Here is a 25,419-nt window from a genome sequence, read left to right as displayed (position 1 = left end):
TGATTCAGGATTTTAAATTTTGGAAATTGTTGATGGTTTTTTAATTCAGCTGTCCATTCTTCTTGGCTGTGCATATATGGCATCACCTCAGCATCCCCTTCTTCTCCGCATCCCTCTATTAAATGCCAGTCTACTATTGAGAGGCGTGAGCTTAGTTACTCTTCAAGAATAACTGTTTCAGCTGCTGTTCCATTGCACATCAGAAGCCATCGGCCCACTGCCTGTTCAGTTGCCTTTGAAGAAAAGGGCACTGTACCTTTTCTGGATTGCAAAGGCCACTTCAGATATGGTGCCATATTGTCTTGGCCTCAGAAGATGCCTTTTGATAAAGCCATAACCACACTTGTTTTGGCAAGAATCAGTAGTCCTTTGTTTCGTGTCCTGTCTGTCCTGTTTGTCCTGTTGATTCGAGGATACTTTGTTGTCCAGTGGCTAACTTTTGCCACAATGAAAGTTGACTCCATATGCAGTTTCTTCAATGCCCATATTTTCTCTGAAGTAGATTGGTACTGCCAGGAGCCAACATGTCTCAAAAAAGAAAAATTTTCTAAGTTATTAAAACATTTTAAATGCCATTTTCTGTAGATCTCTGAAGGGTTTGAAGATGACCTGTCTAAAACATCTCTGCTCAATTTTTAAAACATATCTAATATGACTACAAGTTCTATTGTAATGTCTAACTACTAACTTTCATTTCTTTATATCCTAATAGTTGGTAATAATAACATTCAAGGATCAGAAAATTGCATTACATTGTTAAATGAACGGTATAAGTACAATTAGAAATATACATATAGCATTTTCTAACAATATCAATTTCAATATATATAATTTGTATACAAAATAAAACAATCCAATTCTATGTAAAGTATTTAAAACAAGTAATTGTCTTTTTCTTCTTTTCTTTTCCTTTCTTTTATAAAACAAGAACCTTAAATCTAATCTCCTTTGCTTAGCCTTTTTCCTAACCCCTGACAACAACGTGTAACCAACCCCCCTAAACAATGAAAATTATCCCAGACCCAAAAACCATTAAAAAGACCAAAAAACCACCTGCCCCACACCACCTCTTGGGAATGTGGGCGTCATATTCTTTAAATTGCTTCCTGCTGGGTATGGGCAAAGTTATCTTTATCCTGAAAGAAAAATTTTAGGTTAATTGTAAAATTCTAGGAAAGGTAACTATATCCTTCAAATAAATTACCAGTTCCGCTTCCCGCTCCAGTCAGCAGGCTGATGAAGAGTGCTTGCTTCATAGTTTTCAGTACAGAAGAGAGCTGGGGAGCAGAGGCACAACAAGCCTGTCACTAGGGGTGCTGAGGCAAGAGGATTGCCATGGATCTGAGGCCAGCTGAGACAGCCTCAGTGAAAACCTGCTTCAGTGGGGCGTGGGGAGTGGGGTTCCAAAGAGGATCTGTGAAGTTGAGGAGGAGAAGGAGGAAACAGACACAATCTGAGGGTGAATTGGGATGGCTGCCAGCAACATTTAATTGAGAAAAAACCACACCTTTTATACTGTATAGTTGCACATAGGATTAAAAGGTAGACAAGGGGCATGTGAGCTGGAGTATGGCTCGAGATCAGGGGTTGAGGAATCTAACATTGACTTTGACAATAGGCATCAGTCATATGTTAATGGAAGGGCCCCCAACCAACCATCCAAAACCCTAAAAAGAAATAGGTTGTGGATGGGAGATGGGCTCAAATTATTCTTGTTACAGGATAATGTTTTTTTCTGTTAAGTATATAAAGTATATAAAGAACTCAAGAAACTAGACGTCAAAATACTGAACAATCCAATTAAAAAATGGGCTAAAGAGCTAAACAGAGAATTCTCAAAAGAAGACTTTCAAATGGCTGAAAGACATTTAAAGAAATGATCAACATCCTTAATCATCAGGGAAATGCAAATCAAAATGACTCTGATACAGCCTTACATCTGTCAGAATGGCTACGATCAAAAACACTACTGACAGCTTATGTTGGAGAGGATACAGAGCAAGGGGAACACTCCTCCACTGTTGGTGGGAATGCACACTTGAACAACCACTGTGGAAATCAGCATGGTGGTTCCTCAGAAAATTGGAAATCGATCTACCTCAAAACCCAGCCATACCACTCTTGGGCATATACCCAAAGAATGCTCAATCATACCACAAAGATACATGCTCAACTATGTTCATAGCAGCACTATTTATAATAGCCAGAACCTGGAAACAACCTAGATGCCCGTTAACTGAAGAATGGATTTAAAAAATGTGGTACATATACACAATGGAGTACTACTCAGCAGAGAAAAACAATGACAGCATGAAATTTGCAGGCAAATGGATGGAACTAGAAAACCCAGATGGTAACCCAAACCCAGAAGGACAAACATGTTATGTACTCACTCATAAGTGGATTCTAGATATAAAGCAAAGAACAATCAGACTGCAACCCACAGAACCAGGGAAGCTATATAGCAGGGGGGACCCTAGGATAACTGTGGCTTATAATACTTTTTGGTTTTACTCAATTACTGGGCAAGCCTCAATGAAACATTTTACTATTAGGATAAGAATTTTTACTGTCTCAAACTGATAATAGAAAAATAAATTAAAAAAAGATTTATTTATTATGTATACACTGTTCTGCCTGCATGTATGTTTGCAGACCAGAAGAGGGCACCAGTTCTCATTACAGATGGTTGTGAGACACCATGGGATTGCTGGGAACTGAACTCAGGACCTCTGAAAGAGCAGCCAGTGTCTTAACACCTGAGCTATCTCTCCAGCCCTAGTAGGATAATGGTTCTTTTTTGTTTTTCAAGACATGGTTTCTCTGTGTAACAGTCCTGGCTGTCCTGGAACTCGCTTTGTAGACCATGCTGGCCTTGAACTCAGTGAGATCCACCTGCCTCTGCTTCCCAAGAGCTGGGATTAAAGGCGTGCACTGCCGCCGCTGCCACCACCACCGCCGGGTGGATATGGTTCTTAATCATGTCTGCATATTAGAATCATCTATGGAATGCTTAAGATGTATCTTGTAGCTGGGCGTCGGTGGCACACACCTTTAAATCCCAGCACTTGGGAGGCAGAGGCAGGTGGATCTCTGAGTTTGAGCCCAGTCTGGATTACAGATCGAGTTCCAGGATAGCCAGGGCTCCATACTCTGAGAAATTCTGTCTCAAAAAACCAAAACACGCCCCCTCCCCCCCCAAAAAAGACCATGTAAATTTGCCTCTTAGACCAACTAATCAGAAAAGAGCCAGGCATAGTTATTTTTAAAAACCTACCCAGCGGGGGTGGGGGTGGGGTGGGGTAGGGGACCCAAACTTACCCAGATGATTCTAATGTGCAGCCAGACTAAGAAATACTGACCTAGGCACTGTCTTGAATTTGCAAAAGCATTTCTTTCACTTGGATGGCCTGGATGATTCATAGGTGCAAGCTGTTAAATGCTTTTTCAGAGAGAAATTGCTTCATTGTAAACTTAGCACAAAGCGCTTTAGGAAAAGCTGTTTTTTTTTGTTTTTTTTTTTTGTTTTTTTGTTTTTTTTCGCCAAGTTCACTTCAAATCATTAGGAAACAGCTTAAAACAATTGTTTTTTGTTGTTTTTGAACTCACTCTGTAGACCAGGCTGGCCTTGAACTCATAGAAATCAGCCTGCCTCTGCCCCCTGAGTGCTGGGATTAAAGGCATGCACCACCACTGCCCGGCTTTGAAACAATTCTTATGAGATTCTGAATTTTGAATTTATCACAATATCACTCATGAAGAATTAGTGGGGCCAGAGTAGTGTGAACTAATTTTTTCCCCCAGAGATATGGTGCAATTTTTGTCACTGTTGCTATGACCCATTTAGATACGTACAGATTGAAGTTTCTGAGGAAGACAGAGCTAAGGGCTTGAGAGAATGGGAGCAGGGAGCTCCACTGCAGTTACTGATCCTTCCTTGTCAGGACGGCAAGGTTCTTAGCTGACAGCCCACTGACTCACAAACAAAAGACAAAGCTGTCTTTCAATGGTGATTTGGAAATAAGGATGCACCACACATCTGTTCCTTCTGTTCTTCAATGCTTTGTTTATTCCCTTTCAAGCCAAAAAATTTATGCTTTATCTGAGATCCCTGCTGAGTTTTCTTTCAGACTGTTTTTTTCTGCCCAGGTTGATAATATTTGAAAATGGAAAAACAATGAAATGAAGTAATTTACATAAGGGTCATTCTAGGAGCTAGCTGAGATTACTATCCAAAGCTGAATTTGGTCCTTGCTGGTTCCATCTGTGCATATATTACCATCCTTAATATATAATATAATAAATATAACATAACATAACATAACATAACATAATAATATAATACAATAAATATAATATAATATATAATAATTTATAATAATATAATAATTATTATATAAATATACTATATAATTATATATTAAAATTTAAAATAAAAATATGTACATTAAAATTTATAATAGTTAAAAATAAAGCCAATGTTTCTAATCAGCCTAATCAGTAATAAGAACTCTTGAGATTCTTCAGAAACATCCAGTGTTTGATGGATTGAGGAAATGGCTCAGTGGGTAAGTGACTTGCTGCTAAGGCTGATGACCCAAGTTCAATCCCTGGAATCAACTCCAGAAAGTTGCCCTCTGACATCCACACGTGCACCATGACATGCATGCGTACACACATGCAAATAAATAAGTGTAATAATATTAATAAAAAGAATCAGTGTTTCAGAAAGCCTAATAGCCAGAAGACTCAGCATTTCTTTGTTTCTGGCTTGAATTGTATTGCATCCTGGTTCTCTTATCTCCTTATGATTTCTGATTGTCAGTTAAGTGTATAATTAAACATAGAAAAATTGTTCCATAGATGTAGTTGAAGAATCTGTCAAAATTAAGGCTTATAGAGCTGAAGAGATTCCCTGTGGGTAAGATGCTTTTTCTCAAGCATGAAGACCTCAGCACTCATGTAGAAGCCTTATGTGGTGATAAATCTAAAATGGAGTATATGCACTCACACTTGTGTGTGTGTGTGTGTGTGTGTGTGTGTGTGTGTGTGTGTGTGTGTGTATGTGTGTGTGTGTAGAATGCTTAAAATCTACTCAGCAAATTTCAGGTCATAATACACATTTATTAACTATAGCTGCCCTATTTTACATTAGATCTTTAGAACTAACATAGTATAGCTGTATACTTGTAGGCTTCCATGAATATCTTCTTACTTCTCTACATACAGTTCTTAGTGTCTCAGAGTAGATCTTAACCGACTTGAGAATTGGTGTACTTTGGTAATGTTGCAGCATCTGTAAGAAATCATCTACCTTGTCAGAGTGTGAGAGGCAAGAAGAGAGTACAATACTTGAAGCTTTTTCTTTCTATTTTATACTTCAGCTGCTTGGAAAGCATAGGAGTATAGATAGACCACAGGAGTGATGATGTGGGACCAGTGAAGTATGTTCCTGAGCAATAAGACATGAAGAATGCTCCCCTCCCCCATTTATACCATGAATGAAGAGTGACAAGCTGATAACTTGACTTTAGGCAAAAAACTTTGTAGCTGGAAAGTCTTATTATTCTGTTGTGGAATAATCTTTTTGTACACTGTGAAGATGTCTTTGCCAAGGCACTTTCTGATTGGTTTAAAGAGCTGAATGGCCAATAGCTAGGCAGGAGAGATAGGTGGGATTTCCAGGGAAAGAGAGGAAGAAGAGAAGGAATCTAGGTATAGAGAGGCACCAGCAAGACACCACAAGCAAGTTGGACATATGGTACAGAGGAGAAGTAACTGAGCCAGGTGGCAAAATGTAGATTAATAAAAGCAGGTTAGTTAAAAGAGCTAGTTGGGAAAAAGCCTAAGCTAAAGGCCAAGTTTTCATGATTAATATTAAGTCTCCATGTTGTTATTGGGGAGCTGGCCATCCTACAAAGAAAGTCCGACTACATTCGAGAAAACATGCTACATTATTGTATTGATATAACTTGCCTTGGAAGGAGTTTTTGAAAAATGAAAACCTGTTACCAAGAGTTTTGAAAGGCTGATTTATTTATTTATTTTTAAAATAATTTATTTAACTTTATGTGCATTGGTGTGACAGTGTCAGATATCCTGGAACTGGAGTTACAGACAGTTGTGAATTGCCATGTGGGTGCTGAGAATCGAACCTGGGTCCTCTGAAAGAAGACTCAGTGCTCTTAACTGCCAAGCTATCTCTCCAGCCCTGAAAAGCTGCTTTATTATGAGAGAAATATTTAGCCCAGAGCACTGAATCTCTTTTTTACCTCATCATGTCTATAAAGGGTTCTTCACATTCACCAGCTGTAGCTAAGGGCTCAGGATCATGCCTGTCTTAAAATAGCCCATAGTTTAATGATAATAAAGTAGGAAGAAAAGCTATGTAAAGACATGTGCTATTTGTACGGGAGCATGTGGGCATAGCTGGAACATTGGGGGATTTGGGAATTCTTTGAAGTAATTATTTATTTTTGAGTGAGGTCTCTCTGTGTAGCTCCAGCTGCCCTGGAACTTGCCATGTAGACCAGGCTGGTTTAGAACCCACAGATATTCAACTACCTCTACTTCCTGAGTACTGGGATTAAAGTTGTGTGCTCCCATTCCCAGCTTGAGGTAATTACATTAAAACTACTATTGGTCTGGAGAGGTGGTTCAGCACTGAAGAGTACTTGTTGCAGAAAACCTAGGTTTGGTTCCCAGTACCTGCATAACAGCTCACCACAGTCTATAACTCCATAACCTTGATGCCCTCTTCTTACTTCTGTAGGCAGTAGATATGCACATGCAGGCAAAACATTCATATGCATAAAATAAGTAAATATAAAAAGGAATTTAACATTTACTACTTTTTTTTTCAGAATAAATACTCCTCACCTCTGTAAGTTTGTTTGGGTTTTACTGAAGCTTTGACCAAATGTTAGAAGTTAAAAAATATCCATGTGGTGGCGCACACTTTTAATTCCAGGAGGCAGAGGCAGGTGGATCTCTGAGATCAAGGCCAGCCTGATCTATATAGTCAGTTCCAGGATAGCCAGGGTACACAAAGGAAACCCTGTTTTGAAAAACCAAAAAAAAATTTTTTCAAGGTAAGTCTCACTATGTAGCTTTGGCTGTCCTAGAACTCATTATGTAGTTCAGGATGCCTTATTTATTTATTTATTTATTTATTTATTTATTTATTTATTTTTTGGTTTTTCAAGACAGGGTTTCTCTTTGTAGCTTTGTGCCTTTCCTGGAGCTCACTTGGCAGCCCAGGCTGGCCTTGAATTCATAGAGATCCGCCTGGCTCTGCCTCCCAAGTGCTGGGATTAAAGGTATGTGCCACTATGCCCAGTGAGTTCAAATCTTTTTAAAAATTATTATTTCATTATTGGTTTCTTTGAGACAAGGTTTCTTTGTGTAGTCATGGCTGTCCTGGAACTCACTCTGTAGATCAGGCTGGCCTCACACTCAGAGCTCTGTCTGAGTCTCTCTTGAGAGTGCTGGGATTAAAGGCATGAGTCACCACCTCCTGGTTGCATCCCAAATCTTAAAAAAAAAAAAAAAATCACTCAAGGTGGGATGGCTAGGCACCACTATAATGAACAAGTATGTGGTAGAGAGAGGGGAGAGAAAGAAAAGCAGAATGGTTTGGGTACTATGAAGAGAGGTGGAACTGGAGACATGAAGGCAGTGAGAAACAGCCTGATCCGAGAGGCCTGTGCTACCATCTGAGGCCTTGGTGATGTCTGGGCTTGTACTGCCTCCAAGGGCCACAGACCTGCAGGTGGGGTCTGTGTTGATGTTTGTTACCACCAAATGCCATGCAGATGTCCATGGTCTGGGCTGCTACCTATAGCCATGGTGATGTCTGAGGACCTTGCTGAGCTGGCCCTGACCCCTGTTTGGGCAGTGTGGGAGAGCTGGCCCCAGTGGTGTGAGCACAGGAGGGCTAGCAGGCTGACCAACTCAGCTACCACCCAGGCCAGGGTCAGAGCTTTAAGTTGGTCTACCCCAACATCTAGATGGGGCCATCTATGAGCTAATGGAGCTTGTGAAGGGGCCAGTTCTATGGATCCATAGCTGCAAAATCTCCACGACCCATGACAGCAGCAGGATATCCGAGAGGAATGTTAGTGAGGTCCAGTATTGTTGGTGTAGCAGGAGCCGGAGGACTTGAACCAGACCAATGACTCATTGTGAAGATGTTTGGGCAAGAGTGTATACTGTGCGACACACCACAGCTTCGGATGCCACTATGATGAAAGAATATGTCATAGGCAGGAAAGATGGAGGAGCAGAATGGCGCATGCACAGCAGAACTGGAGACTTGACAGCTGTGATGGGAGTGAGAGAATGCCTCGGTTGATAAGAAAAGCAGGTCGTGCCTAGAGGGGTCGGCGAGACTTCTTAATTTTAATTTTTTATTTTCCTTTAGGGGAAGGTTATAAAGAAGGAGGGTGGATATGGAAGGATTGAGGAATGAGTGGGATTGGGGCACCTGATGTGTAATTCTCAAAGAATCAACAAAAAATTATGTTAAAAATTACTTATATGTATGTGTGTGTTCTTATCTGTCTGTATGTGCACCAGGTGCTGGAGGAGTGGAGGATTTGCCAGAACTATAGTTACAAGCTGCTGTGAGCCATCTGATGTGGTGCTGGGAATTGAGTTTCTGGTTTTTTTTTTTTTTTGTTTTGGTTTTGGTTTTAATTATTTTCTGTGTTTGAGTGTTTTGCTTAAATATATTTCTGTGCAACATGTGCATGCCTGGTACCTATGGAAGCCAGAAGAGGACGTCAGATCCCCTGAGACTGGAGTTACATAAGGTTGTGAGTCCTCTGGAAGAGCAGCCAGTGCTCTTATGCTCTTATCTGCTGAGCCATTTCTTCTCTACAGAGCCCTGCCCCTGCACCCCCCACCCCCCCCTTTTTTTTTTTTTTGCCACAGTGTGAACCTGATTAGTCTTATCAATAAAAACCAGGAGTCAGATATCAAAGTAATAACCTAAAAGATTAGAGAGGCAGAAGAGCAGCCACCAGTGACTTCTTACCTCTCCAGATAAGTGTGAACAAAAGAGGTGGAGATCCTGTCTCCACCCCACATTACCACTTCCTATCTCCACTTCCGGATTATGCTGGGATTAAAGGTATGATCCTCCCCAGTGCTGGGATTAAAAGCATGCACCATCACCACCAGGCTGTATGGTTAACTAGTGGCTAGCTAGCTCCAGCCTCTGATCTCCAGGCAAGCTTTATTTGTCAGAACATGAACAAAATATCATACAACAGACAGGATTTCATTTTGTAGCACACCATGGCCTGGAATTCATTTGCTGTGGAATAATCCTTCTGTACACTGTGAAAATGTATTGCTCTCATTGTTAATAAAGAGCTGATTGGCCGATAGCTAGGCAGGAATTTTAAGGGCAGAGAGAATGCTGGAAAGAAGAAGGGTGGAGTCTGGGGAGTTATGAGCAGATGCAGAGAGAAGAAAGATGAACTTATGTTGAAAGAAGGTACTGCCATGTGGCAGAGGGTGGAATATGGGTTAATTTAAAATGTAAGAGTTATCTAGTAACAAGCCTGAGCTATTACCTGAGCATTTATAATTAATAAAAGTCTCTGAATGGTTATTTGGGAATTGGCTGACAGGACAGAGAAACTCTGCCTACATTTGCTATTCCTCAAACTTGTGGCAGTACTCCAGTTTCAGCTTTCTTAGAGCTGGGATTACAGATGTGAGCCTCCATGCCCAGCCCAAAATTTCTTAAAATTTTGAGTAGATCTGGCACCTATATTTTGAATAATACAACCATATGAATGATCTTTTATCTGTTAGGAATAGGATGACCAACTTGGTGTGTCCTGTTGTCCTAGGATAAATATTGGTAGTGCTTACTTTCATGCTTAAAATTGTCCTTGTTGGAGGACTCCCATTTGCAGCAAGGCTTGTTAAGGAAGGGAATGGCTCAGCTGCCTTTAGCCTACTGGCTATGGGTGGGATAGGACCTCTGTGGGTCTTTTCTGTGTCGAACACACAGATTGCAAGCCCAGTGCCACTTTGAGATCTTTGGCAGCAATTAACCATGCAGCTCACACACAATTGAGCCTGTATGATAATGAGTATTCAGAGACAGGTAATACCTGGGGGTGTTCATCAACCTAAGACAGAGTGCCTGTGTGGCCTGGGCAGGTATCTCCATGACGAGTAAGGTGACCTGCTGACGTCCCATGCAACCTAAGTCAGAAGCTCATTTTTTAGTAAAAAGGGGGACCTGCAGGGCCCTGGCCCCCATTTGCTTGCTGACCTTGACCTTGATATCCTCCCTATGCTAATTCCCTGCCAGGTTCCACCTCCTGAATGTTTAAGGGAAGTTCCTTGTCTGTGTATCCTGCATAATGGGCATTAACAGCTTAGATGCAAGATTGTAAAACATCGGTAGTGAACTTCTGCCCTCCGGGGTTCTCCCAGTGTGCTGTAAGCCTGTATTTAAGACCTCTTCCCTCCTTCAATAAACAGCATTTAGCATTAAAAAAATGTCCTTGTTGGAAGAAAGAATATGTAGTTACTGAAACTAAGACTTCATGGTCTATTGATTCCACATAGAAAAATATAATACAGGTCTAAGATGATGATATTTGACCTTATTCCTAGGGAAGATTCTTTTGTCTTTATAGTCTGTTAAGTCAAAGTGTATGCTAGGCGGCGATGGCACATGCCTCTGCCTCCTGAGTGCTGGGATTAAAGGCATGTGCCAGCCTGGTCTACAGAGTGAGTTCCAGGACAGCCAGGGCTGTTACACAGAGAAACCCTGTCTCAAAAACAAAAGACAAACGAACAAAAAGTCAAAGTGTATTTTAAGAACCAGAATGTGAAGACAGGTATATGGTGGGGTAGGTGCCAGGCTTTTTCTTTTAGGTCACAAACCAGCTCCTAAATCATGACATGGAGATTTATTATTAGTTTTGAATGCTTGGCTTAGCTTAGGCTTGTTTCTGGCTAGCTCTTTTAACATGTTTCTCTGCTAGAAATTTTTTATGGTTTATTAAAACGCAAAATCCCATGCACAAATATTAAAGAACAAAAGAGGAACTTGAGCCGAATCACAAGCCACTGCCAATATCTATCATTGTTCGCTGTTCTGCCCGACCGAGCACTCATCCACTCTGCCTTTGCTCCTGGTCATGTCCATCCCCAATGAAAACCCTGCCTCTTGGACCAAAGTAAACAAACAAACAAATAAATAAATAATAAATAAATAAAAATAAAAAATAAATGCTCATCTCAGTGGGCTAGCTGACTGGTGACAGAATTCCCGTAACAATCTACTTTGTGCCTGAGGCTTTTCACCTAGATTTCTCCTATTTATTCTTTCTGCCCTCTAGTCATGCCTATCCCTTTCTCTGTCTAGACATTGGCCATTCAGATGCCTTAAGTAGGCAAGGTGAAACAAATAAAACACATCTTTTCATAAACAAATGCAGCAGAAACAATGTAACACATCTTAGCCTAGCTAAAGTAATATTTCACAGCATAAACAAATGAAACATATCTTTGCCTAGTTAAAGTAATATTCCACAACAGGGGTATGCCTACAATTCCATCACTTGAAAGGTGGAGACAGGAGGATTAGAAGTTGAAGGTCATTCTTAGCTATATAGTGAGTTTGAGCCTAGCCTAAGCTACGTGAGGACCTGTGTGTGTGTGTGTGTGTGTGTGTGTGTGTGTGTGTGTGTGTTACATGCATGCTACAATGTGTTTGAGGTTAGAGGACAACCTGAAGGAGTTTGTTGTCCCCTATGTAGATTCCAGGGATGGAACTTAAGGTTGTCAAGCTTGGTAGCAAGAGCCCTTGCAAGCTGAGCCATATCACCTTATTTTTCAACAGTGTCTTTTATTGAATCTTACTGACTTGGCAAGACTAGCTGGCTAGTGGGATCCAGGAATCCTGTCTCTTGTACTTGGATTACAGCTGTATACAACCACACCTGGCTTTCTATGTGTGTGTTGGTGATGTGAACTCAGATCCTTATGCTTGTATGGAAAGCACTTTACCGACTGAACAACATATCAGTCTCCATTCAGACCCTGTCTTAAAAAAAAAAACCAAAAACAGCTGGGTGTGGTGGTACATGTCTTTAATCCTGGCACTTGGGAGGTAGAGGCAGGTGGATCTCTGTGAGTTTGAGGCCACCCTGGTCTACAGAGCTAGTTTCAGGACAGCCAAGGTTACATAGAGAAACCCTGTCTCAAAGGAACAAAACAACAACAACAACTCAAAACTACAACACATTGAAATGTGTAATTCTTTAGTTAGGAAATGAAAGCAAACTGAGTATGACTGGAAACGTCTGTAGTCCCAGGCTACTTGGAAGTGAGGAGGCTCACTTCAGTTCCAGAGTTCAAGATAAACGGGTAACAAAAACAGAGTGGTAAACACCTGTGATTGTAGTACTCAAGGAAGCTGAGACAGGAGAATTTTGAGTTTGAGGCTAGCCTGGACTATGTATTGAGAAACCTTCAAAAAGAAACTAAATTGTTAATATTATATAAATTTAAGGGAGAACTTCAGTAGGTCTCCTTAGTATAATGTATGTAGGAGGACACACGGGATATTAAATTGCTAGTTCAGTTTTGTTCTGGTTTTGCCATAATTGGAGAAAACAGATCATTTGAAAAGACTCTAGTAAACTTATGCAGGGATGAGCCTCAAAAGGCTATAAATATTCATTTGTATGATATTTTTTTTCTGTTGGAGGGGGCGTGGTTTGAGACAGGGACCCTCTGTGTAGCCTTGGCTGTCCTGGAACTTGCTTTATAAACCAGACTGGCCTTGGACTCACAGAGACCCACCTGCCTCTGCCTCCCAAGTGCTAGGATTAAAGTCGTGTGCCACCACTGTCCCCGTGCATATATATATATTTTAAAATTTTTATTGAATCTTTGTGGATTTTACATCATGCATTCCAATCCCACTCATTCCACTGTCCCCTCACCTCTGCCCTCTGCCCTTGTGGCCTGCCCCCAAAATAACCTAAAAACAAAACAACCCCCTTCCCAAAAAACAAAAAAACAAAACAAGACAAAAAAAAATAAAGGAAAAAAAGAGAAAGTTTTTGGCTTGGAAGCTGTAGTGTGGCTCAGTGAGTCACACCATATACACCTTAGTCCATACATTTTTACTTGTAAATGTTCTCTGCAACAAATTGTTTGTCTGGCTCAAGGCTTCTGGCTTCTGCTACTCTATTGATACTGGGCCCTCACTGGGACTCCTCCTGGATATCCTGTTGTGGTCTAGTGTCATGGGGATCCTGTAGCTTTGCATCTGCAGATCTGGCCCCTTCACATGCTCCAGCAGTTCATAGATGAGGTGGATGTTGGGGTAGGCCAACTCATAACACTGTTTCTGGGCCTGGGTGGTAGCTGGGTTGGTCAGCCCACCAGCTTTCCTTCCAGGGTGAGCTTTCCAGTACTGCCCCAGCTAGCTTACCCAATGCAGCAGGCAGCAAAAAGCAGGGCCAGTTTTCCTGCTCTCATGCTCTCCAGTCTGCAGACTGCATATTTTTAAGTCTAACTATGTCTGGATTACAACAAACAAGAAAAACAAAACTAAAAACAAAACAAAACAAAAAACCTCCCAATGTCATTATTTAAAAAGGGTCAGTAAATTTAATAAAGTGATACAGCTTAGCTGGATGGCTCAGAGACTAGGGTAGAACCAAACATGGACAAGAAAAAAAAGTCAATGTAATGATTCCTATCACTATTCTGCTACACTCATAGACTGGTGCCTAGCCCAGTTGTCATTAGAAAGGCTTCCTCTGGCAGCTGATGGGAGCAGATGCAGAGACCCACATCCAAACATTAGGTGGAACCCTGTAGAAGAGGGGGAGGAAAGACTGTGGGAGCCAGAGGGGTTGAGGACTCCAGGAGAACACAGCCCACAGCAGACTCAACTAAGGAGGGCTTACAAGGACTCCAGAGACTAAGGTAGCAATCATGAAGCTTGTGCTAGGTCCTCTGTATTGTGGGACTCCTAACAGTGGGAGAGGGGCTGTCTCTGATTCTTTTGAAGGGTCTTGGGACACTTTTCCTATTGGGTTGCCTGGTCCAGCCTTGATGTGAAGATTTGTGCCTTGTTTTATTGCATCTTGTTATGCAGTGTTCTGTTGATATCACTGGGAAGCCTGCTCTCTTCTGAAGGGAAATAGAGGAGCAGTGGATCTGAGGGAGATGGGAAGTGAGGTAGGGACAGGGAGGAGTGGAGGGAGGGGAGACTGGTGGGGATGTATTACATAAGAGAATAAAAAAATATTAAAAAAAAGATACAGCTTAAAAGAAATTTCAGTAGAAAGTATCCAGCACTTGGGTATGTCTTACACATACAGTGCCAGGCTGGTGTGTGGGAAATACAAAGAAACACACAATTCTGACTTTTGAGATTGGTGGCATGGTAGAAAGGAGAAAATTGTCTTTTTAACTGCCATGTTAGAAATCACTAGAGGAGGAGCTCCAGGAGTCCAATTGGTGAGAAAGAGGAGGGTTTGTATGAGCGAGAATTGTTGAGACCAAGATTGGAAAAAGCACAGGGACAAATAACCAAACTAATGGAAACACATGAACTATGAACCAATCGCTGAGGAGCCCTCAACTGGATCAGGCCCTCTGGATAAGTGAGACAATTGATTAGCTTGAACTGTTTGGGAGGCACCTAGACAGTGGGACCAGGCCCTGTCCTCAGGGCATGAGCTGGCTGTTTGGAACCTGGGGCTTATACAGGGACACTTGGCTCAGCCTGGGAGGAGGAGACTGGACCTGCCTGGACTGAATCTACCAGGTTGAGCTGAATCCCCAGGGGAGTCCTTGCCCTGGAGGAGATGGGAATGGGGGGTGGGCTGGGGGAAGGTGGCGAGGGTGGGGGTGGGGAAGACAGGGGAATCTGTGGCTGGTATGTAAAATTAAATTAAATTATAAAATTAAAAAAATACAAAAAAAAAAAAAAAGAAAAAGAAATCACTAAAGGAGACAGGAAAGGTTTTAGTTCGGCAAGAGTTGGACTTAAAGCTAGAATAGGGCTTTGAACGGCTAAAGGGTTAAGGATGACATTTAAAAATAAACAATGGAAAGTAAGGTGTAATAAGACAAGGACACATCAAATAAGGACACAGAGTTATTAAGGTAGGTTTAGAGCTATGTTCCAAACTCAGCTTGTCATAAAAAGTGTATCCTTTAAAAGCACGGGAGATTTGTGTAGCAGATTGAAGAAGAGTGATTGGAGGGTCACACAACACATGGCAATAAGTGAGGGAAAACTTGGGGGAATGAATAATCTAATCGTGGAATAGTTTCACAGCCTGCAGACCGACGGTAATTCCCCTTCTAATAATAGAAATAGGCAAATGAGCTCTGTAGCATTCAGGTGACTGACACATGCGGGTATAAAAATGAGGAATAAGAAATCAAGCAAGTTTGTCAAAGGAAAATATTCTTTATTTAAATAAAAACATGTTAAGATGGCAGACACCAGGGTTGTTACTTAAAAGCCGAGATTTTCCTAAGGTTTAAAAACAAGTTCTAGTTGTTTGCTGGCACTTCAGTTTGCAACGTTTCCATCAGTTTTTCTGACCTGTAGGGGGAAAGAAAAAGAATGAAGTCGAGTCGTTTTCACAGCTTGAGCTGTGCCAGAAGCATTTAAAAACAGCCTTTTACAGCCTTGTCTCCAGTGAAGTCCCTAGGACTTTACTGCATCCTCTTGTGGGTTGAGGAGGAACAGAATAACATTAATTTTTTTTTTCCTGGGCATTGAACCAGGACCAAGTGCATATGAGGCAGGAGCACTATCACTGAGCTGAATCCCCAGACCAATATTTTAATAAATTATTTAGTTTTTGAGATGGGGGCTCTATTCTGTAGCCCTGGCTGGCCTGGAACTCATTATGTAGACCAGGGTGGACTTGAACTCACAGAGATCTGCCTGCCTCTGCCTTCTGAGTTTGGGGATTAAAGGTGTACACCACCTCACCCAATAGCTTTAATTTTTTTTTTTTTTAAGAAGTAAGGTTTGTCTAAGAATCTTTGAAAGTTTAGACCACAATGTTAGACTTTGATGTTAACCTGACAAAGGTGGACTTTACCTCTTCCCCAGGACTTGTAGCTGTTAGGATGTTTATCAGCCACAGCCTCTTGTAGGTCCCTTGAGTCACTGTAGGAGAGAATCACAAGAAAAAGTTAATAGGGAAGCAGGAATGGGGAATGAGCTGATATATCCAGTTCCAGGCAGTCAGAGTAACATTATCCAACAGAATTGATGTTACTCAGGGTTAGAGTAGGGATAATTTGATTTCTGTCTTGTTCCATATGGTTCCTTTATGCCTTTCCTTCTCATGTGGTAGGAGACTCCATCAATGGCCCCCATAACCCTTGTATGTGCTCTCCAAGCTTGTTTGGCTAGGGATCCTGAGCTATTTGTGTATATATGGTCCCCTTAATTCTGAGAAATTGGTCTTTTATACAGGATTATGTTGTATATACAAGGCCTTGATCCTCCACACACATTTATATGCGTGTATGTGGTATGTAATTATGTGGTATGTATGTGTGTGCAGGTGCCTATGTGCTAGAGGTCAGTGTTGGATGTTTCTTCAACTGTTTTCCACTCTATTTATTTTAAAAAATGTAAAATTTTATGTATATGGGTGTTTTGTCTGCATATATGTCTGCGCACCACGTGGTGGGTTCCTCATGCCCATAGAGGCCAGAAGAACATGTTTGATTCCTGGAACTGGAGTTACAGATGGCTGTGATCTGCTGTGGGTTCTGGGAATCAAACCTGGATTCTCTGGAAGAGCATCAAGACTCTTAACTCCTGAGCCATTGTGTGTGTGTGTAGGTCAGAGGACAATTTATGGGGTGGTTCATCTACCATATGGGTCTTAGGATTGAATGCAGGCTGCCAGGCTTGGCAAGAAGCACATTTTACCCACTGGAACATCTGACTAGGCTTCCACCTTATTATTATTTTTATTATTTTTTTAAATTTTTTTTTCCCCGAGACAGGGTTTCTCTGTGTAGCTTTGCGCCTTTCCTGGATCTTGCTCTGTAGATCAGGCTGGCCTCGAACTCACAAAGATCCTCCTGCCTCTGCCTCCCGAGTGCTGGGATTAAGGAGTGTGCCACCACCACCCGGCCTCACCTTTTTTTTTTTTTTTATATGAAATTTCCTACTGAACCTGGAGCTTACTGATTTGGTTAGACTACCTGGCTAGCACGTTTCAGGAGACCTCCTGTCTCTGCTTTCTCAGTGCTCTGATTATAGGAGCACACTACCATACCTGACTATTTTATGTGGGTCTGGGATCTAAATTCAGGTCCTCATGTTTGTGCAGCAAGCGTTTACCAACCGAGCCACTCCACAGCCCTGAGCATGGGTCTTTTAAGTTAGTGACTAAAGCTCATGCATTTTGAGCCTATGGTCTAATGGCCGTCTTCCCTTTAAATGTCCAATTTTAAGACTGGTGAGATGGCTGAGTGGGCAAAAGCACATACCACCAAGCCTTACAACCTGAGTTTAAAACCCAGAGTCCATGGGTGGATGGAGAAAACTCTTGACAACAGGTTGTCCTCTGACCTGCCAACAAATGCCCTGGCCATGCTAAAAACAAACAAACATTAGAAAAAAAAAAAGAGTCAACTTATTACCTTGAATGATGGTGATAGCATATAGTTTATCTTACCTTTCACAAACCAGCATTTTTGGAGCAAAAGTCTCAAGAACAAATGAAGGAGAATGATGCATATGATCTGGAAAGAACGAGGAAGAAGAAACAAGTCCTGAGCATTTTCAGATTGTTGGTAGCAGAGCTGGTGAGCAGCTCTGCCAGAGACCACATGTCCACCCCTTATGTTTAGGTATGATTATGTGACTGCTTTTACCAGGGGAATGGAAATATAAGTATCTTCTCAAATTAGGTGGTTAAAGGCAGTTGTACATTTCCATTCTCCTTTGTGTGTTATCTTTGGAAGCTAAATGTGGAAGGCTGACAGCCACAAGATGAAACGAGCTTGTATCCTCATGTTGTTATTATCCACTAAATTACTGTCTTAGAGCTTTTATTATTGTGACAATGAACAAAATCAACTTGGGGATGAAAGGGTTTATTTCGATTACACTTCCAGGTAACAGTGTACCAGTGAGGGAAGTCAGGACAGGATCCTAGAGACAGGAACTAAAGCAGAGGCCATGAAGGGGTGCCACTTGCTGCCTTGATCAGCTTGTTCTTTATTTTTTTTTTTTTCTTTTTCTTTGGTTTTTGGATCACTAAAACAGGGTTTCTCTGTGTGGCCCTGGCTGTCCTGGAACTCTCTCTGTAGACCAGGCTGGCCTTGAACTTGCAGAGATCCATCTGCCTCTGCCTTCTGAGTGCTGGGATTAAAAGCATGTGCCACCACCTTCCCAGCCCTCAGCCTGCTTTCTTATAGAACACAGAACCACCTTCCCAGGAGTGGCACCACCCACAATGGGCTGGATCCTCCAACATCAATCACTAATCAAGCAAATGCCCTACAGGCTTACTTTACCTATACCCTGATTTTGTGTAGGCATTTTCTCAATTGAGGTTCCTTCCTCTCAGATGATTCTAGCTTGTGTCAAGTTGACATAAAACTAGTCAGCACAATACTTGCCTTGAGATTTTAAATTATGACATTAACATAATTTAGATTTATATTATGGGAAGGAACATTGTTCTCACATACTCATTTAGTTATTTTCATTGTTTTACAGTGCTGGAGATAGAGCTTAGTGAGCCTAGGCAAGGGCTGTGCCACTGGCCACAGCCCTTTTCTATATTTAATTAAGTTTGATTATGAGGCAGCCTTTTATAGATGAGCATTTAGAGGATGTGTTTAAGAAATAAATCCCTTAATAGCCAAGTCTAGTTTGGACTGAAACTGGTGAGGTCTTTTTAAAATTAGAGACAAGGTTTCTCTGTGTAGCGCTGGCTGTCATGGAACTCACTCTGTAGACCAGACTGGCCTTGAACTTGGAGATCCACCTGCTTCTGCCTCCCAAGTGCTGGGATAAAAGGAGTGCACAATCACTGTCCGACAAAGTCTTTTTTATTTATTTTGGTTTTCTTTCTTACTTTTTGAGACAGTGTTTCTCTATATAGTTCTGGCTCTCTTGGAGCTTTCTACGTAGACCAGGCTGGACTTGAACTCACAGAATCCTCCTGCCTCTGCCCCCTGAGTTCTGGGATTATAGATAAATCATAATACCTGGCAAGATAAACTTTTTTTTAAATGAATGAATTTAGATTTTAGTTAGATGGCTTTTTTTTTTTTTTAAAGGAACAATAGTTTATTGAATACACTTTGCTTAAGGAGCACTTGTTTATTGAGTATGTTGAAGGAAGGCAGAGTGGCTGGGCAGTAACAACAGTACTCTTGTAGCACAAGGCTGTGGACTACATGGAGGTGCAGGGGGCAGTGTCTCCAATTGGGGCATGTACTTGTTTGGTTAGGGCCAGTGTATGATATTAGGACCTTAGTGTGAACTGCTGTGTCTGAAATTTCCAGTTGCACAATCTCTGCCATGCAAATCAAGAGGCCATGCAAAGTATGGCCACCTTGGCTGATGAAGGCTCAGCCCTGGTCAAAGGCTGCAGCCATGGGATCCTGGCCTTTAGCTCAGTGAGACTATTATTTTGAACTGGGCCACCCCTCTAGAGATAGGTGGCATTCTTAAACTTGGTAATTTAATGTAGTGAAGGGTTTTGTGAGATAAGCATAAAGATTTGTTACTCGGGGCTGTGTTTACTGTCTCCTAGTTCTAAAGAACACTTCTGTTCACAGCTGTGTTCAGTTTCACCCTTGCTCACCCACATTCCAGACATCGGGGTCAGTAATCTGATTGCCAGCATTGGAGTTTTCATTTCCTTCAAAACTTGGGCAAGTAATCTTTAGAAGATTAAGTGGCTCTGAAACAAAGTAGGAAAGAAAGTGTTGAAATAGAATAGACAAAAATTTTTATCTGCTCTGTATGGCTAAGGCTTCTAAGTAACTATGAGATATGGGGATGTAGGAAGTCATAGAATTTGGTATTACCTACATGTGCTCAAATGAAAAGCTTACCATCATCAACTGCAGTTCTGTTGACACAGTTGGCCTCATGTTCCTTGAGCCTTTTGATTGGGACCACATGACAAGCATTATATTTGCAGTTAGCCATCTTTTTAGCTATCTTTGGATTTTTCTAGAAGGAAAAATTCTTGTTAGGCTACTCATTTCTGAAAATACTGAAAAGATATTATGTCTCAAGAATGACTAGTTTCTAGTTGTCAGTGGAAGCAAAAAGCAAAACCAAAGAACTATCTTTTTATATTCTGAAAAAAAATTCATCTCTTGTAATTTACAGCTATTATTGGGGAAACTTACCTTTTTGCATGATGCCAGATGGTATTGTAACCTGCTGGCTGGTATCCTGTGGTTTGGGTCATAAGGACAGAGTTCTATGGCTTCTAACTCCATTAGTCCTAAAAGACAGGAAACATAGGTTGGAAAAGAAAAGATTACCACTTAAGATCAGGTTGTCTTGACATATGCCTATTTTCTAGTCTTAAAAGCAATGTGGTATTGGGGCTGGAGAGATAAGCAGTTAAGATTGGGGTCTGCTCAGTCATGAAGCCTAGAGTTCAAATCCCAGCACCCAAATTTTGTAGCCAAAATTTAACATTATACATACTCATAGGTTGCTTTAAATAGAGTGCTTACTTCCCAAATAGAATTAAACAGGCAAGAATCCCTGGAAAAACAACAGACCTGACTATGATGAAATTCAACATTTGTGCACTATTTAAAGTAAGGCTGGGGAGCTGATTCCTTTAGTGTTTCTCACTGTCCCTTCCCTCCAACTTTTCTAAAACTGAGCTACTAATTGTCAGATAATTCAGCATAACCACTGAGAAGGAATCAGAAGAACCACAACATAAAGTCCGAGTTTAGGCCACTTACATTTACCTAAGAATGCTAGCCTGAAATCACTAAACTTGTGGATATTAACATGTAAAGACTCCTAGAACTGAGCTGAAAATAAACCATCTCAAAGTTGCTGCATTTTACTGCCAACAGGAGTCCCACTCTCCCCTATGGCTAGCTGTCTTTAGCTATCCAAGCAGACATTCATTTCAAGGACTTCCAAGTTTCCAGGCAACAGCTATAGCTGAGATTTCTGCAAAACAGTGATGTATAGTTTGGTGGTGGTAGTGTTGTTGTTGTTGTGTGTGTGTGACAGAAAAGATCAAGGCAGAGTGGCATAAACAATATGGATAGAAAAGTGCCCTAGAATAGCCCATTTCAATTTGGCTGTGCACCATGCCTAGAGCATAGACAAAGGGCATAGGGCTAGACTGTTAAATGTCAGATTTTCCTGACAGCATTTTGGTGATTAAATCCAGGGATTTAGACTCAGGTAGTTTTTGGGAACACAAGCCAGATTCTTTATGCCTTCACTGCTTATTAATGATTGTATTTGAGCCATGGATACTTAAAGTTAATCGACTTTCTGGAAAATTAAAGCTAGTAAAATCCATTATTATATATAATTATATTTAGATTAAAAAAGATAATGGATCCAGGTAGTGGTGGCACACGCCTTTAATCCCAGCATTTGGGAGGCAGAGGCAGGTGGATCGAGGCCAGCCTGGTCTACAAAGAGAGTTCCAGGACAGCTGGGGCTGTTACACAGAGAAACCTTGTCTCAAAAAAAAAAAAAAAAAAAAAAAAAAAAGAAGAAAATAGAAAAAAGACAACAACAAAAATAAAAAACCACCCTTCCAAAAAAAGGATAATGAAAAATGTGTTTTAATATCTGTGTGTAGTCTTCAGAAAACCTGTTATTTCAGCCAGTGGCCTAGGAAAGTATGAATTTTGGTCACACTGATAAGTCTGGTCTTAAGAAACAAAGATTGCTGGAGGAGTCACAGTGACTACAGCTTATATTGGTTTGTTCATTAATCAAAAACTACATTTCCCATGGAGGGAGGCCATGACTATGATACAGGCCATTTGATTTAACATGTCAGACTCCTCAAAGTTACCTTCATTCTTGAACCTAGCATAAGGATGGTGAGACTCACCTTATTCTCCAAGCACTGTCCCTCAATCCCAAGGGAAGTGTCAATGGAAGAAGTTTGAGAAGACAGAAAGCACAGTACTCTCCAGTTAAGAAAGGAAATCAGCTTGCTGTCTAAGCTTCCTGTTCAGTTCCTCTCCTCTCACCATAGGTTCTACGTTTCTCAGAAGTTTGGAAAGTTTTGATGTCATAGTGAAGTCTTAGAGAAGTGATTCTCAGTCTAGTTACATGTAGGAATCACCAGAAAGTTTTAAAGTGACAGATCCTTTAGGGCCATTCCAGAACTATTGGATCAGAATCTTAAAAGTGCAGTCTGGCTGAGTGTAGCTTTAAGAGTTCCTCAGGGGATTCTGGTTGATAGTTACTAGGTTACTAGGCTACTGCCACCATTGCTAGGCCTTGCTCTGGGGTAACTATTTTTAGAAGGGTTCTTCAAGTTCACAGAAGGAACTAAAGTATCATCTTTTTGATAAGTTCCTAAAGACTACCTGTTGCCACATAAGCCCATCTTTCAACCTGTCCCCTTTCTTTATGGGGAGCCAAATATAGAATTCCTCAGAAAGTGATAGGACAAGCTCAGTACACCTTCAAAATCAAAATTTTAGTTCATTTTTGGTGTATTTAATCCAATATACCAGGCCCTAAGATAAACATACACATGTAACATGTCATTTAATCACTTCCATAGTTGTGTAAGGGATTATCATTTAATAGATTAGGAAAACCAGTTCAGTGAGGATAGCCTAAAGTTACAAGGCTTACCTGTTTCAGTAGCATTATTATTATTATTATTATTATTATTATTATTATTGAGACAGGGTTTCTCTGTGTAGTTTTATGCCTGTCCTGGAACTCACTCTGTAGCCCAGGCTGGCCTCAAACTCACAGAGATCCGCCTAGCTCTGCTGGGATTAAAAACATGTGCCACCACTACCCAGCTTCAGTAGCATTATTAATATTGTTTGAAGTAATACATGTAGAACATTGAAATATTGGATACGTAGCAAACAGTTAGGTTACACTTTACATATATTAATCAATTTAATAAAATAACCCCATGAGATAGAAATTATTAATCAATATAATCACATTTAAAGGTAAACTGGATCAGCTGGTAATTAGTAGAGTAGGGATGGAAAGTCAAGTGACCCGGGTCTAGAATCTGGGCTCTTAGCCACTAAGTCATAAGGCTCAGCTCACTCTACTGAGCTACATTAATCAGAGTCTGATTTTGAAGTGTAGGCTTTCCCTCATACCAGCTGGTGTTGCCAGGCTTCAGGAGTTTTTCACTGAAAGTGGGGAGGGAATATACTACGAAATGTGCATTTAAAGGTAGAACCTAAAATGGGCAGGATGGTGCACACTTGTAATCCCAGCACTTAGGAGATGGAGGTGGGAGAATCAGGAGTTCAGGATACCCTTGGCTACAAATTGAGTTTAAAGTCAACCAGGGTTCTATGAGACTTTATCTCAAAATCCAAATAAATGAATAAAACTAAATAAATGGAGGCAGAATCCGATTTAGATGTAAAGTAAATGAGTACAGACCCAGTGTTGTAGGAATTTAGGAAGAACTGGGTTTAGGACTGTTGAGCAAGACCCTGAAGTTTGAATAGGATTTGGCTCAGCAACAGGAAAAGCTATATAAGTGAAGTCAGAAACAAACATAGCACACCCCAGTAGACAGAGACCACAGTCCTCTTTGATGGGGGAGTGTATATTAGAGGGGCAGAAAACAAGATTGGTTTGGCATAGAGTCTTTAAATTTTTTTTGGACAAGGACAAGAATATAAGCGAGAGACAACAGAAAGATACTGACCCTGTGAAGGCTGTGGCTGGGCTGTTAAACTGCCTCTGACAGCCTGTTATTTATCCTCCTCCATCAAGGTAAAAGACCAATAGAACCCGCAGACCTCTTCAGTAGAACTTGGGTTTCCTTGATAACAGCAGGTGATTTAAATCTTCAGGGCCCATATCACGTTACTCTAGGCCCATAGCGTTTGAGGCCCCTATAAATAAACGAAGACAGAGTCTCTTTTCTAAAAAGGCAAAGTCTCTCTCAGAGGTGTTTGAAATTTTATACCTTAAGCATTTGATTGTTTCTTCAAAATAAAACATTCTCTTGGGAGCAAGCATGCTAAGTTCTTTTAGTAATAATGTTGATCATCCCTGACTCTTTTCTCCCACCCCCACCCAGGATTTTGGGCTTATGTGAAAGCTCTGGGTATGGAAAAAATGGGATTATTAAACAAGCAGAGAAAAGGCTGTGGGAAGGAAGCAGGTGCAAAGGCATCTCTGACATGGAACTTTCCTGGAATCTTTTACTCTCTACCTTGAAAGAAACTTGGAGTTGAAAGTTTCTTTAGGTAGAGGGTTGAGGCTTGGTTGGAATGTAAGAATTATCTCAGTGCTAAAATTTATTCAAACATCTAAGATTCAAGAGTCATTATTAATTTTCTCTTGCTAATTAATCTGGCTTTTCATCATGGGGCATATTTCATTTAATATTTAGTCTTAACAATTCAATAAATTATTAGTATTATGTCTTTAATTTTTTAAGACAAATTCTTATGTCTGAAGGGCTCTAGCAGGCCTGGTCATGGCAAACATGGTGCTGGCAGGCACCCTTTCCCTTCCCTCTCCTTGTAAACCATAGATTACATCCCTAGAGCTAGCCATCAAGGTCTATTCCCTTATTTGGATACTTTTTTTGTGTGTGTGTTTTTTCAAGACAGGGTTTCTCTGTGTACCCTGGCTGTCCTAGAACTTGCTTTGTAGACCAGGCCATCCTGAAACTCATAGAGATCTGCCTGCCTCTGCCTCCTGAGTGCTGGGATTAAAGGCATGCACCACCACTGCCTGGCTAAGAATTTGCATGTTTAGTATGCTTCTTTTAAAACACTTGTATTTTTTGTAGTATCTAACAAGTTTCCAAGGTGCTGCTGCTTCTGTTGTATCACACTTGCAGACTCACTGTACTAGATACTGCAAAGGAAATCAATATTGGGCATCATACTGGTCATTAGGGTGTGGGTGGGAGAGACAAAGCATATGCTTGAAAATATAGCAAGGAAGCTAGGTCTGATGGCACATGCCTGTCATTCCAGCACTCTGGAGGTGGAGGCAGGAGATCAGAGGTTGAAGGTCATTCTCAACTACATAAGGAGATACAGAGTTAGTATATCCTGGAGTTCACAAGACCCTTTCTCAACCCTCCCAATCTTTTATATAAATAGGTTTATACATAAAATAGAGTAGAATAGAACACAAAATTGAATGGAATAGTTAGAAAGAGATGGGAT

At 40.9% G+C, this 25,419-nt stretch overlaps 1 protein-coding gene across 1 annotated transcript; it reads right to left on the bottom strand.

Moving 5' to 3' along the window:
• Positions 1-15,455: 15,455 nt before the first annotated feature.
• Positions 15,456-22,298, bottom strand: LOC114696554 (gametocyte-specific factor 1-like). Its single transcript, XM_028874347.2, has 7 exons — positions 22,122-22,298; positions 20,422-20,519; positions 20,119-20,239; positions 19,866-19,964; positions 17,721-17,787; positions 16,122-16,189; positions 15,456-15,613 (listed from the first exon to the last, which is right to left on the bottom strand). The coding sequence occupies exons 2-7, from the start codon at positions 20,512-20,514 to the stop codon at positions 15,600-15,602; spliced, it is 462 nt and encodes a 153-aa protein (XP_028730180.1). The 5' UTR covers positions 20,515-20,519; positions 22,122-22,298; the 3' UTR covers positions 15,456-15,599.
• Positions 22,299-25,419: the final 3,121 nt, after the last annotated feature.

Source organism: Peromyscus leucopus, chromosome 20 (assembly GCF_004664715.2).
Source record: "Peromyscus leucopus breed LL Stock chromosome 20, UCI_PerLeu_2.1, whole genome shotgun sequence".
Taxonomy (NCBI): domain Eukaryota; kingdom Metazoa; phylum Chordata; class Mammalia; order Rodentia; family Cricetidae; genus Peromyscus; species Peromyscus leucopus.
The sequence above is the reverse complement of the archived record's forward strand: the minus strand, read 5'-3'. Positions and strand labels throughout refer to the sequence as shown.

Excerpts from the sequence above, each read along its gene's own strand:
- LOC114696554 (XM_028874347.2), bottom strand. The coding sequence starts at position 20,514 with ATGGAGTTAGAAGCCATAGAACTCTGTCCTTATGACCCAAACCACAGG. Across the intron at positions 20,240-20,421 it reads ATCTGGCATCATGCAAAAAG|AAAAATCCAAAGATAGCTAA; the intron begins GTAAGTTTCCCC and ends TTTTCCTTCTAG. Across the intron at positions 16,190-17,720 it reads AAAATGCTGGTTTGTGAAAG|TGACTCAAGGGACCTACAAG; the intron begins GTAAGATAAACT and ends TCTCTCCTACAG.